Genomic DNA, 14,414 nt, shown 5'->3' on the forward strand with positions numbered 1-14,414 from the left:
ATGATTTGCAGATATTATCTCAGAGTCTGTGACTTGTCTTTTCATTTGCTGAAAAAAGGGACTTTGAAGTGCAAAAGCTTTTTATTTTGATGTAGCAGTCCAATTTATAACTTCAAAGCACATTCTATATAATAGTTTTCTCTTTTTTTGTAGACTGTGGTAATGCAGGTATAGCTAAGACCTATGGCCTAACCCAAGGTCATAAATATTTTCCTATGTGTTTTCTTCCGGAAGTGGCACAGCATTAGCTCTTACAGGTAAGTCTATTTCCCATTTTGAATTCATTTTTTGGTACTGTGTAAGGTTAAGAGTCAAAGTTCATCTTTTTAAAAAAAATTTTAATTGTGGTAAAATACACATAACATAAAACTTAACCATTTTTAATGTACAGTTCCATGGAAGTAAGTACATTCACAGCGTTACATAATCATTACCACCTTCCTCTCCAGAACCCTTCTCATCTGTAAAACGGAAACTGTATCCTCTGAACATAACTCCCCCCTCCGCCCTCCCCCAGCCCCTGACGACCATCACTCTACATTCGGTTTGATTTTGACACTCTGGGAACCTCATATAAGTAGAATCATGTAATATTTGTCCCTCCATGACTGGCTTATTGCACTAAACACAGTATCCTCAAGGCTCATCCATGTTGCAGCAGGTGTCAGAATCTCCTTTCTTTTTAAGGCTGAATCATATTCCATGTGCATCTGTATCAGCACGTGCACACACACACACACACACACACACACAATTTGGTTTCTCCATTTCTCTTTCAGTGAACACTTGAGTTACTTCCACCAAAGAGAGAGTAATTGGCAATTTTTAAAAAGGGAAAACTCTAATTTAAATTGGAAATACCAATACGAACCATGCTTTTTTTCCTTTCCAAAGATTCCTAAGTCTGCCTAGTGAAACAGCCTAGAAGCAATGACACCCAGGATCACTTGTGGTCGCGGAGCATATTAACCTACCAAAAGGTATCAGGTTCCCAGGAGGAAAGGTTGATTCCAGATCTGGGACAGGAAATAATCAGATGAGCCTAGAATGTCTTGTTGGGCCCAAAAGTGAGGAAGCCAGACTAACAGACTAACAGAGTCATTTCAAAAGAGCTCAGGGCCAAGCTGAAGAGGCTTCCTCTGGCCAAAGCTGGGGCAATGTAACCCTCTAAAAGAATAAGGACTGCAACTGATTGAAACTAACTGAATATATTAAGATTTCTGAATTTCTTAATCATACTCAAATTAACAGTAAGAAAACCAAACAAAAAACGCCTTGTAGTCAGCAACGCAGGTAACTATGATACAACTCCTGAGGGAACCCTGGGAAAGAATTAAGCATGTACCTGGCCATTCCTTACAAATTCAGGACAAGAGTGAAGCAGCTGTCCTTGACAGTACTCAAAAGCAGATGGGGGGGGGGGGGGGGGGGGGTACTCTGGTGGCTCAGTCAGTTAAGCATCCAAATCTTGATATCGACTCAGGTCATGACTTCATAGTGTGAGGTTGTGGGATCAAGCCCTGCATCAGGCTCCCATGCTGAGCCTGGAGGCTGCCTGGAATTCTCTCTGTCCCGCTCTCTCTTCCCCTTCCCTGCTTGTATGCACTTTCTCTCTGAAAATAAACTTAAAAAAAAAAAAAAAAGCAGATGGGAAGAAAGCAAAACTATATGCACATCTAGAGTAAGGTACCTTCATCCTGCACCTTAACCTTTTCCTTAAAAGAATTTTTCAAGCACAGTGACCAGCACACAAAATAATGAAACTTTCAGAAAACAAGATGACAGAAACAAAACTAACAAAAGTCAACAAACAACAGAAAGAAACAATCAAAGCCAATGGACACTGGAATCAATGGACACTGACTATAAAGCAAACATCGTATTATATTCAAGGAGACAAAGGCAAACTTTCCAATTTGGCCAGGAATTAGATGACGATTTAGCAAGCATATCTGAAAAAGAAAAAGAGTTAATAGAAATGGAAAAAATATATTAACCAAAATGTGTTTAAATTTTTTTTATGTTTATTTATTTTTGAGAGACAGAGAGTGAGACAGAGTGAGAGTCGGGGGAGGGGCAGAGAGAGAGGGAGACACAGAATCTGAAGCAGGCTTCAGGCTGTCAGCACAGAGCCCGACATGGGGTTCAAACCCACGAACTGCAAGATCATGACCTGAGCCAAAGTCGGACACTGAACCGACTGAGCCACCCAGGAGCTCTGACCAAAATATGTTTAATAGCAGGTTAGAATGAATTAGTCAAGTGAAAGACAAATTAGAAGAAATTATCCAGAAAGTAGCCATTAGGTGTTTTCTTTAATTTTAAAGCAATAAATTGTATGTATAACTCCCAAACCTCTGTGAAGAGGGAAAAGAATAAAGGCAAGACAGAAGAAGAAAAAACAAAAAGTTAAAAAACCCAGATCAAGCACAGCAAATAAAAAGCAAGTAAAATGGTAGATTTAAACCCAAACATATCAGTAATTACATTAATCATAAAGTGTTCCGGTTAAAATAAAAAGATTGACAGATTAAAAACAAGCAGTGAATTTTAAAAAAACGCATCTAAAATATGAAGATACAAAAGATAAAACAAACAACCAAAAGGTGCTCCAACAGCCATATGGACATAAAACAGACTTTAAGGCAAAAAAGAATTCCCAGAAATAAAGGTGATTCCACAATCGTTACAGGCTCAAGCATCAGGAAAATGTACTTTGGAGCTGTCTGGAGAGGACGAGGAGCTGCTCGCAGCCAGCTAAGGAGGGGTGGCTGGAATTCAAACTAGCCACCAACTTGAATCGTTTCTCCCCTCCAAGCTCCTAACAGCTAAGGACACAGCAACTGGGGTCTTCCTCCGCCTGAGCTCCAGGACTGTCCCTGCCACTCCCCTTTTCCCTACTGCTGCCAACACCTGCATGCACAGGCGGCCTTCTCTGAAACCGTACCGTCCCCTCCTTTCACATAGCCAATTCTACAGATCCTTTGAGAGCACACGCTGTCAAACATCACTGCCTGGGCCTCCTTCTGCCTCAGCTCCAATCCCATGGCTGCCCGCACGGCACTCTATTCCCTCTCTGAACTTCCTGGAAGACGTGTGATCTCTGGGGCCAGGGCTGTCTCTGACCTGTATATCCTCATGCCAGATCAGTACCTGGAATATAAACAGGTGTTTAGTAAGGGTTGTTAGTAAGGGTAGTTAGTGAACGAACACTGCCACGTTTTAACCTTTAATTCCCCAAAAGGATCAGTTTGGGGAAAGCTAAAGACATACGGTACAGTATACACAGGGGCACCAGCCAACCTTTCTCAGAAAGGCCTTTCTGGCAGAATTCCCTTCCCTCCCCTGCTCCAGCTCACATTACTTTTGAATCCCCAACTCGCTGCACTACAAACTACGAACATTAGCCTGTCTTGCCGGTGATGGTGGCCGACAGGGGTCCGCGGGAGCAGAGGTCCTGGAGAACCACGGAGACAAAGTTCACTGGTATAAATAAGTCAACTCCTATTGGAGATAAAGAAATAGAAAACCCTTCCAAGCCCCTAGGAATGGAGACTCACTGGATTCGAATTTGTAATAACATATTTAAAGGGGCGGGGGGGCGGGGGAGAGCCGGTGGAAGAAAGGAGCCAAACAAAAGTGAGTGAAAAAACAAAACCTGCCGGTAAGTGCTGAGCATCCTCAGAGGAAAGAAACAGGGATCTAGAGGCTCCCAAGGCCTCAGTGAAATGTTACTTCCGATGCTCACCTCCTTTTGCTCTGAATTCATACTCATCAAATAGTCTTCTAGTTACTAAGTATCACCTTGATACCCATAAGACGCCCAGAATATGGGCCCAGGATATATGTCAGGGGAAGGGTCTCCTGCATATTACACACTTTCCTCTTTTAGCCCATCCCTGAGTGAGGTCATCTATGTTTAGAAAGAAACCCAGTTTGGGTGTTGTATGGAAACCAATTTGACAATAAATTTAATATATTTAAATAAAAAAAAAAAAAGAGAGAGAGAGAGAGAGAGAGGGAGGGAGACACAGACTCTGAAGCACGTTCCAGGATCCTAGCTATCAGCACAGAGCCTGATGCAGGACTCGAACTCATGTGCCTTGAGATCATTACCTGATCCTCACAAGCCATGAGGTCATGACCTGAGCTGAAGTCAGAAGCCTGACTAACTGAGCCACCCAGGCATCCCTGTGATAAATATTTTAAGTAAAATACTAAACCAGAACAAACAAAATGCCTCTAAGATCCAGACTGTAGTAAGATCAAAAGATAGATCTTTTGAAGGTATACTTTCTTTTTTTTTTTTTTTTTAACGTTTATTTATTTTTGAGACAGAGAGAGACAGAGCACGAACAGGGGAGGGGCAGAGAGAGAGGGAGACACAGAATCCGAAACAGGCTCCAGGCTCTGAGCTGTCAGCACAGAGCCCGACGCGGGGCTCGAACTCACGGGCCGTGAGATCATGACCTGAGCCGAAGTCGGATGCTTAACTGACCAAGCCACCCAGGCGTCCCTTGAAAGTATACTTTCTAGAGTTCTGAGCACAGCAATCTTACATTAAATTGAGTCTATTACTTTGAAAACTAGCCCATTTACAATTCTATATATATTTTATCTATATGATATGCAGTCTGACACATTTTTATTTTGAAAAGATATATGAATCGAGGTAGAAGATGATTTTAAGGTACTTCCTGAGGATTCCCTTTAATAGGAAAAACAGGTGTAGTTGTAGTAAAGGAATGAAAAATGAAACACAGTAACAGTAAGATCCCTCACTTCTGCTTCAATCCTGTAAGAAATCAGCTGTCTCAATGATACCAGTTCATCTGCACCCTGTTTCATATGCAGGCACTATCTCTAGGCAGGTGCCAGGCAGTGGGGGTGCAGGGAAACACAGTCACAGGCACCCGGCATGCTATGTTTACTGGCAGAAAACAGTGCAGGGTCCACAATGTGGCTCTACTGTAAAGGAAGTACCAAAAATTGTCTAATTTGGACACCCACAATTATGTACTCAAAATAAGTAAAATAATTAAAAGAAGTGTTCTTCTCAAAAAAAAAAAAAGGAAAGAAAGAAACCCAGTTTCTCTCAATCATTCCCCAGAGACTGGGCCACACCCACCCACTCTGCCCAGGGCACAGCTACATACTTCACTGGTCCCACTTTTGCCACCTTCGGGGTCCGAGGAGCTGAGAAGTAACCCTTCATAGGTAAATAGTAACTCCCGCCAGGGCTCACAATGCTGGAATCTGTGTCCTGAGAAATTCCCAGCCTACATCCTGAAGCAGTAGAGGACACTGGCCAAGGAAACGGGATAAAGCCACCAACCTGAGTTCAAATCGTGAGTCGACACTGACCAAGGGTATAACTTGGCTCCTAACTAAAGGCATTAAATCGTAGCTACGCAACACCTAGCACCACGTCTCACACGTAGTAAACACTGATTACCAAATTCGGTCGGAATGGCAAAAAATACAGGACTGCTTAAAGAAAATAAGGCATTCTGAAAAAACGTCAACGGGCTAAATGAAAGCGTCAGGTGGTTCTCAGAAAAGAGGGCTCTACTTTCAAACGGCCTCTAGTCTGTCCAGTTTCTCCGTCTCTACCCTCCCAGAAAAAACCTCCGCCACCTCTCCTCTGCCGTGACCTAACTGGCCACCCCTTTCCTACCACTGTGTCTACTCCTGCCCATCTGCAACCGTTCTTTACTCAGCAGCAAGAAGGGTCTTTGAAAAACCCACCTATGTCACGTGGACCCCTTTCGTAACACGATAGTTTACCAGCCTGATCTGGACTCTGCCCAGCTCTGTGTCTGCTCCCTTCCCTTCCCCCACATCCCCAGTCACACAGGCCTTCCTTCCAAGTTACAAAAGCACAAGACTTCTCCTACCTCATGACCATCCTCCTGCCACGGCTGACCTGCTCCTGGAACTCAGACCTTGACTTAATGTCACCTCCTTAGCGGGGCCTTCTCCAGTCACCCAATCTTTGACGTTACCAGTTTTAATTCCACGTATAACTCAACTCTGACATCTTCTCTTTACTTGAGTAGTTTCTTCACCGTTTTCTTTGTCATCTGCCTCCCTCCACCAGAATACAAACTCCCCAAGAGCGTGGATTCTGTCAGTCTCGTTCAACAGCACATGGCTGGGACCTTGCAGGGGGCCTGGAACATAGTGAGTGCTCAGCAAATACCCAGAGAATGAAAAAATGAGCAAACATTTCGAAAACCGAAGTGTATGGTTTCTATCTATTAGGATGCTCTTTATCTTGAAAGGGTGAATACTGTCACGTTAAGAACTCAGAGCTGGGAGCCTGATTTGCGTGTGTAAAGTGCTTAGACCCACGCCTAGGACATAGTAAACACCGTGTAAATGTTAAGTAGCAATGTTGGAAAGCTTTCAGACACAAGTCCTCTACATGTTTTAGGTTTGTAGCAGTTTCATCTTTTGCCATTGTAAATAGGATATGTTCTTTCACTGTATTTCCTAAATTGGTAAGTATTTATAAGTAGGACACCTATGTATTTTCAGACTGATTTTGTACCAAGGTATCTCACTGGATTGTCCCCAAGCTCCCACTCTCTTCCCACTCTCTTCCCACTGCAGCGGCACGACTGCCTCAATTCTACATCACCGTCCCCATTCCCGTCTCTGCAGCCACCTGCTGTTCCCTTACCTTCTTTCCCTGCTGAACGTGCAGACACACTCACACTCTGTTCTGGAAATATTACCAGCAACACACACCACTACCATCACACTCAATCCAATTTAAACTTTTATGACCTAATGTCACTTGACCCCCCCCCCCCCCGGGACGTCTCTCACAAGACGACCAGTGTTGAGGGTTTTTTTTTTAACTCTAAAACACAGGTCTCTTGTTTTCTCTCATCTCTTCTGGGCTCCCTCCCAGTCTCCAGCCCCTCCGCTGCTACCTTCCCACGTCAACCCCCTGGGCGTTGTCCTCGTCTGCTCCTCATCCTGACCACTCTCTTTCAGCTAATGTGGCCATACCTAACTAGTGCAACCTGTCCGGATCTTTCTCCTGAGACACACGCTGACTCACCTGCCCTCAACAAGGGGTTGTCCAATCCATATAAAACAGAAAAGTCCGCCCCCCGGCCCCCAAACCAACTCCAACAGTCCTCGCTGACTCAGGGAACGCTACCACTCCCAACCCAGGCCCCCAGAGCAGAATTCCAGCAGCCATCCCTGGCTCTCCTGTCTCCCTCACAACCAGCACCCAACTAGTTACCTGCCCCCCCCCACTGTTTAAATTAGTCTCTTCTACATATTTTCCTAACTTGCTTATTTACTAATTTATCTTATTGAGGTAGAGTTGATACACAACGCTGCATTACTTTCAGGTGTACAACAGTTACTCGACAGGTCTGCGTGATGCTGTGCTCACCACAAGCATAGCCACTGTCACCACACGTTATTGTAATACCACTGAGAACATTCCCTACACTCTAGCATAGAGATATACCTTCTATCCCCATGACTCACTTCTGCCTCTTTACCATCTTTCTTCTCAAAACTACTAGTTTACTTAAACCCTTGTCTTCTCTTGCCCACTGCCCACTGCCCACCAACCCAAAGTCCTTTGAGAAATCACTCCAAAAAATCTCTCTCCCCAAGAGAATAAAATCCAAGTTTTTAAGGTGATCTTCAAACCCCTCTATGATCTGGTCCCTGCCTATGGCTCTGGCCTCTTTTTTTTTTTTTTTTTTTTTTTTGGGAAGAGGGAAAGAGAAAGAGAGAGAGAGAGCATGCACACATGCGTGAGAGCAGGAGAGGGACAGAGGGAGAGAGTGAAAATCTTAGGCAGGTTTCATGCCCAGCACGGGGCCTGATCTCACAACCATGAGATCATGACCTGAACCGAAATCAAGAGTTAGACACTTAACCACTGAGCCACCCAGGTGCCCCTGACCTCATTTCTTTGTATTTCACCACTACCTGCAAACCCTCAGCAACCCTAAAGTGATCAAAGTTCACCAACATACTAAGTCATTTCAAGCCTCTCAAAGTTGCATGTTGCCTCCTTTTCCTAGGCTGACCTTCAGTCCCTTATTCACATTCACCTTTTAAACCTCGGTTAAGAATCTCTTATTAATCACTGAAGCATTTCTTGGAGTACCTTCACCTCCAAAACTGACCTTCTGCTGTGTCCCCATGCACTTGTGCAGCCTGTTTGAGTACCTATTAACTTGTCACTATGCCTCCAGGTTCTCTTGTCCACCAGCCCCACCAGACCTCTGCTCTCACAAAGCAGGACAACAACTTATCTCTGCACTCTTAGCACCTGACTCCGGGTCCAACAAACACAAGACAATAAAAACTGTTGAATAAGAGAATAAACGAGTGCCGAATTTCTCAAATGAGGCTCAAATACTTTGGATGTAAGAGACGAGAGATGATAACCTTTTGTTTAACTCAAATCGCAGGATACAAAATGGGCAGAAAGGAAACTGAAAGTTGTAAAAAGTCTAATGGCCAAGTATTCCTGGACAGTCTAACATCCTCTAAAGGAGGCCCAGCGTCCTGGAAGAGGAGAGGGGAGAGGGAGCTCATGACCAACTCTCACCCTGCTAAAGACGGAGTTCAGGGAGCGCTTTTCAGAAAGGAGAGAAACACCCCTACTCACCCAGATGGCAGCTGTCCGGACCCTGGTGGCCATCCCCACGGTCAGTTCTGTGCGTCCCGCGGGTGGTGGCAGGACCCGAGGGCTGCCCGGAGGAAAAAGAATCGTGAAGGGTCTCCCCGCCCCTCCCACCCTCAAGCAGGGGAGACCCTCCTGCACCCAAAGAAGGAGGGTCCGAGGCCCCAGCACCCGCCCTTCCCGCCGGCGAGGCTGCTTGCCCCGCGGAGCCACGCGGTTCCCCGCCTCCCACGCGCCCCTTGCCAACACAGCCGCGATCGGACGGCTGTTCCGAGTCCGGGCAGGAGGGGGCCGGGTCACACTGGTCTGCACAGTCCCGCTGCCTGGAAACGTAAGGGACTGGGCGCGTCCGGCTCCACTAACCCCTCCGCGAGCAGCCGTGGGACTCGGCGAAGACTGGCTGCCTCCGCCTCCTGGAGCTGCAGTCAGATTGGCTCTGTCCTCCCTTCTGACTCTGCGGCGGCCGCCCGAGTGCTTCGGCCACGGCCCCCGGGGAAGACGAGGCCAGCCCACTTCGGCTCCGATCACCACCGAAAAGGGAAACTGACACAGACCCCGAAACAAGGTTGTTCGGGCCGGGGCCCAGCCAACCGCGACCGTAAGGGACGCACCGGAAATGCGTCAGCGCGACCCCGGGGCAGAGCGAACTACAATTCCCAGCAGCCTCTGCAGGAGGCCCCGCGGCGCGGGGAGGGCTCCGCGCGAGGGCCGCCGGATGGGGGCGCTGCTGCCGAGAAGCTCGGGTTCTCGGGTGGGGAGTCGGGGCGCGCTGGCAGCCGTAAGTACCCCCGAGATTTACAGTAACTCACCGCACCAGCACAGAGGCGGGAGTGGCGTAAGTTGAGGTAAAAATGTTCACAGTTCTCTGCGTTTCCGAAATGCTTATAAAGTCCAAGTTTCTTCTTTAATAACTCAAAAATTCATGGTAACACGTTAACGTGACATTTTAATGAATATTCCTTTAAAAAAAAGTAGTGAGCTGTGGCATTGTTCTACATTTTTCTCCTGCGAGAAATCTTTTAAATGTCCAGCTAAATAGAAAACAGCTGGATTCTCGTGTTTGCTTCCACAATCTGTTCCATGTGTTGTTTTTGTTTTTGTGAAGTATTTAAAGAAAATCCAGCCTCACACAGGTATGCAGTTGGAAAAGGACAGGGTTGGGTTTTTTTTTAATGTTTATTTTGAAGGGGGGGAGGCGGATCCTAAACAGGCTCCACACAGCCAGTGCAGAGCCCGATGTGGGGCTCGAACTCAGCCACCGTGAGATCATGACCTGAGGCAGGGTCGAGTCCGATGCTCAGATTGAGCCACCCAGGCGCCCGGAAAAGGACAGGCTATTTTAATATGCTTATCAGATAACTGCGGATACCCTTGGATAGCACAAGCTGAACAAGGGAAACCTTAGTTGCGGTGTGCGGTCTGAAACCACGTTGGTGCCTTCACGCTATTACGTTAAAATCTATGTGTCTGTCTTGCACTTTGAATGGATAGTTTCATTCATGCTTTTGTAGCATCATAAATTGGTCACTTGGAAAATATCCACTGATTTATGCAGATCTTCACAATGTTGACACGTTTCGTTTTACAATTTGAAAAATCTTATTCAATAGTATTATAATTGATCTTAAGTATTGGGAAGCTGTGAAATTCACAGTGGCAGTACAAGTTTTCCAAAAGTCTTCTATTCACTTGAAAACTCAAACTTTATGTTGGGGGAAAAAAAATACTGTCATTTATTTTCCTTGAAGTGACAAGCTCACTTGGTTGATTTTTGAGAAAATGCCACATCCCTAAGTGTGCCTTGTCTCTCCTTTTAGTCAAGTTAAGCTGTCAAATCAAATAATCACACAAGTGCTTTTTCTAGACAACTGTGGAACTTCAGTATGCAGCACAGAATATTTGTTGCACAGAGACTAAAACGATATGTACTCAAGAGTTGCTTTAATAAAATTACTTTTTACTGCTCTACCAAGGACATCCTAAAGTGAAATAAATCCTAGATACATTAAATACTAGATGGAGACAGAAAGACTGAAAAGTTTTACACTGAAATGTAGTTACCATCCTTTGCCCACTGGTTTGTTAAACAATCTGTTTTATACTAGTTTCTCATATTCTATTAATTTTCTTTTTTATATACATTTCTTAATGCTTTTTTATTTTTGAGAGAGAGAAAGAGAGCGCGTGCGCATGGGTGCAAGCGGGGAAGGGGCAGAGAGAGAGAGGAGGACAGAGGACCCAAAACGAGATCAGTAAGTTACCACAAACTTGGTGGCTTAAACTACAAATGTATCTTACAGTTCTGTAGGTCAGAAGTTTAGCACGGGTCTTACGAGGCTAAAAGTGTTGGCAGGGATCCATCCATTTCTGGAGGCTCTTGGGAAAGGATCCTTTCCTTTGTCTTTTCCAGATTTGAGAGGCCACCTGCATTTCTTGGATCGTGGCCCATTCCCTCCATATTCAAAACCAGCCAACAGTTGAATCCTGTTCCCTCTGGCCTCCTCCTGTCTCCCTCTTTCACTTTTTTTTTTAATTTTTTTTGAGAGAGACTGAGAATGTGAGTGGGTTAGGGGCAGAGAAAGAGGGAGACGCAGAATCGGAAGCAGGCTCCAGGCTCTGAGCTGTCAGCACAGAGCCCCATGTGGGGCTCGAACTCACGAGCTGTGAGATCATGACCTGAGCCGAGTCCGACGCTCAACCGACTGAGCCACCCAGGCGCCCCTCCCCCTTTCACTCTTAAGGATGTATGGATTACACTGGGCACCTTTGGGGAACGCAGGATTAGCAAACTTCATTCCCTTTTGCCATAAACATAGCACATTCAGAGATTCTAGGATAGGATGTGGACATCTTCCAGGGGCCGTTATTTTGCCTATGACGTATCCATGACTGTCTCCAGCCAAAACTTTGTTCCACTGGTATTTCCCTGCAGTGGGGGCCTGCAAACTTTTTCTGTCAAAGTCCAGTGAATAAGTGTGCTAGTGCTGCCCTGATAAAGTACCACAGAGTGGTTTCAACAACAAATTTATTTTCTCACAGTTCTGGAGGCTGAAAGTCAGAGATCAAGGTGTTGACCAAGTTGGTTTCTCCTACTGCCTCTCTCCTTGGCTTGTAGCGGGTTATTTCCCCGTGTCCTCCCGTGGTTGTCCCTCTGTATCTGTGTCCTCCTCTCCTCTCATAAGGACACCAGTCACATTGGATGAGGACCCACCCTAGTATCATTATTTTAATTTAAAATGTTTAAACTTTAAAGACCCCAGTCACATTCTGAGTTATTGGGGATTAGGACTTCAGCATAGGAATTTGCAGGGGGAGACAATTCATCCTGTAACAATCAGTTAGTAAATGTTTTAGGTTTTGTGTGCCACAGTCTGTCACAACTACTGACCCTTGCCCTTGTAGCACAAGAGCAGCCACGGCCAACATGTATGTGAATGAGCACGGTTGTGCTCTGGTAAAACTGAAATGACAGAAGTAGACAGAAGGCCAGATTTGGTCTATGTCCATTGTTGGCTGACTCCTGGCCAACACTATGCCGGGGCACCCCGTGTTGTTACCCCGTCATTATAGTAAGTATATACCACTTGTTCAGTAGTAGGTCGAAACCTTTTGCTGTTGTTCTTTAAAATGGTCTGTTATTTTTATTCCTTTGGTCTTGCGTGCACCTCTTAGGCTTCAGTGACCAAGGTCGCTTCAGTGACCAAGTTCCAAGTAAAACCCTCCGTAATAAATTGTGGTATCTATTAGGATGTTATTTCTACATGGCAAGCACTGTTGCTTCACCATCCAGTAACTGTCCTCTCCCGTTCCTCTTTGCTACAAAAGTTCTGTACGTTTAGGTGCTGGTTGGCCATAAGTTTATGGCATTCCCCTTTCTAGATTCAGTGGATGCATGTTTATTTCTTCAAGTCATTCAACAAATATTTATTGAATGACTACAATGAGCTAGCCACTGTATTAGGCCAGAGGATATATCAGTAATTAAGACAGATCCTTTGGGAAGCATTCATTTTGGCAAGGGAAGACAGATGATTGACAGATAAGAAATACTACTGAAAAATGAAAAGAATAGGATAAAGGGGACTAGCAGTGCCAGAGGGGTGGCTGCCATTTTAAGTAAAGCAGTGTCTTAGTTTCCTAGGTCAGCTGTAACAAACTACCAGAGTGTGGGCTTCAGCAACGGAAATGTATCTCACAGTTCTGGAGGCTAGAGGTCCAAACTCAGGCTGTTGGTAGGGCTGGTTCCTTCCGAGGGGTGTGAGGGAAGCATCTGTTACAGGCCTCTGCCTATTATATACCATTGATACTGGATTAGAGCCTGCACGAATGACTTTTTGAACTCGATTACCTCTGTGAAGACCCTTTCTTCAAGTAAGGTCACGTTCTGGTAATGGGGGATGACCTCAACACACGAATTTTGGGAGCACAAAATTCAGTGCATAAAAGGTAGTCGGGGTAGAGCTCATTTGTAAGGTAATACACCCTACATCTAATCATTTCCCGCAGGTCTGTGATAGAACTTTGTCACTAAAAATAAGTGAAAGATGAATTTCTAGTGTGTGCAGTGAAAAGCAGCTGGCCTTTCCAACCTGACGCCACAAATCTATGGCACCTCTATTGCCTTGCCATCTGTCTCCTAAATTGATCTCATTGTCGGAGTAACTTGCGAACCTCAACCAACAGCTGTTTACAGACCATTTCTTTCAACCAATTCTAATTCCCGTTCACCAGCTGCTGAGACACTGGGTACATGGTCAGCTTCCCAGTTATTTAAGGGCTAAGTTAACTAAACCAAACATTTTCACCATCTTGCCTTTCAGGAACGGTAACGCACAGATTAATCAGTGTGCGCTTAATTCATGGATGAATGTTAATACTTTCTAGGGGCACCTGGGTGGCTCCGTCGGTTAAGCTCCCACTCTTAATTTCGGCTCAGGTCATGATCCCACGGTTCGTGGGTTTGAGCTGTGCTATCAGCTTGGGATTCTCTCTTTTGGTTTCTCTCTCTTCCTCTTTCTCTCAAAATAAACGTAAAAATTTAAAAAAAAGACAATACTTTCCAAATCATTATGTGCCTGTGACAACGGTGACTGATTATATTGGGACCTCTCTTAAAATCCCTGTGGTTTCCCCTTACCCTTAGGATAGTGCCAGGATCCTTAACCAGATGTGGAGTCAGCAGGCAGTAGTGGAAACACCACGAGCTGGAGCCAAAGTGATCTGCGCTTGAACCCTGGGTCTTCCTCCACTTACTCTGCAACTTGGGGCAAGTCACTGTGAACTCAAAACAGAAGTAGGTAGCACACATGAACAGAATTCGTGTGAGGATTAAACGAGACGGTGCATGTAACTTACGTGCCACCACTTGTGGCATTTAACGGTAATTTCCTTTCTTCCCTTTACATCCTAATTTCCACTCAGTCCCTGCATCATTTTAAGATATGACACAGTGATAACACAGAGGGAGACAGAGGACATTGAGTGAGGTCTGAGTGAATTTGTCTCTGAAGGAGATAAATAACAATGGTACTGTGTATTTTTTATATTGAACTGGCTAATTTTGTTAAGATCCTCTACAAAGTGCCAGACATTGTCTTGTTTGAGATCCGCCACACACTTACCAGTTATTTTTCATATGAAACTTCACCATTTACTAGCTATGTAAATGGGGACAAATTACCTAAATTGCCAACCTCTAGTTCCCTTAACCATAGGGGCAGTAGTATGTCACTCCCAGGGTTAT

General features: G+C 45.1%; 1 protein-coding gene across 1 annotated transcript in view; it reads right to left on the reverse strand.

Annotated features, from left to right (window-relative positions):
• Positions 1 to 9,110, reverse strand: part of ZNF268 (zinc finger protein 268) — a 32,011-nt gene extending 22,901 nt beyond the window's left edge. Inside the window, exons 1-2 of the mRNA XM_042961628.1 lie at positions 9,035 to 9,110; positions 8,657 to 8,738 (exon numbers count right to left, since the gene is read on the reverse strand). Coding sequence (XP_042817562.1) covers positions 8,657 to 8,689 — 33 coding nt within the window. The 5' untranslated portion in view covers positions 8,690 to 8,738; positions 9,035 to 9,110. The remainder of the gene's footprint in view (positions 1 to 8,656; positions 8,739 to 9,034) is intronic.
• Positions 9,111 to 14,414: the final 5,304 nt, after the last annotated feature.

Source organism: Panthera tigris, chromosome D3, assembly GCF_018350195.1.
Source record: "Panthera tigris isolate Pti1 chromosome D3, P.tigris_Pti1_mat1.1, whole genome shotgun sequence".
Lineage (NCBI taxonomy): Eukaryota > Metazoa > Chordata > Mammalia > Carnivora > Felidae > Panthera > Panthera tigris.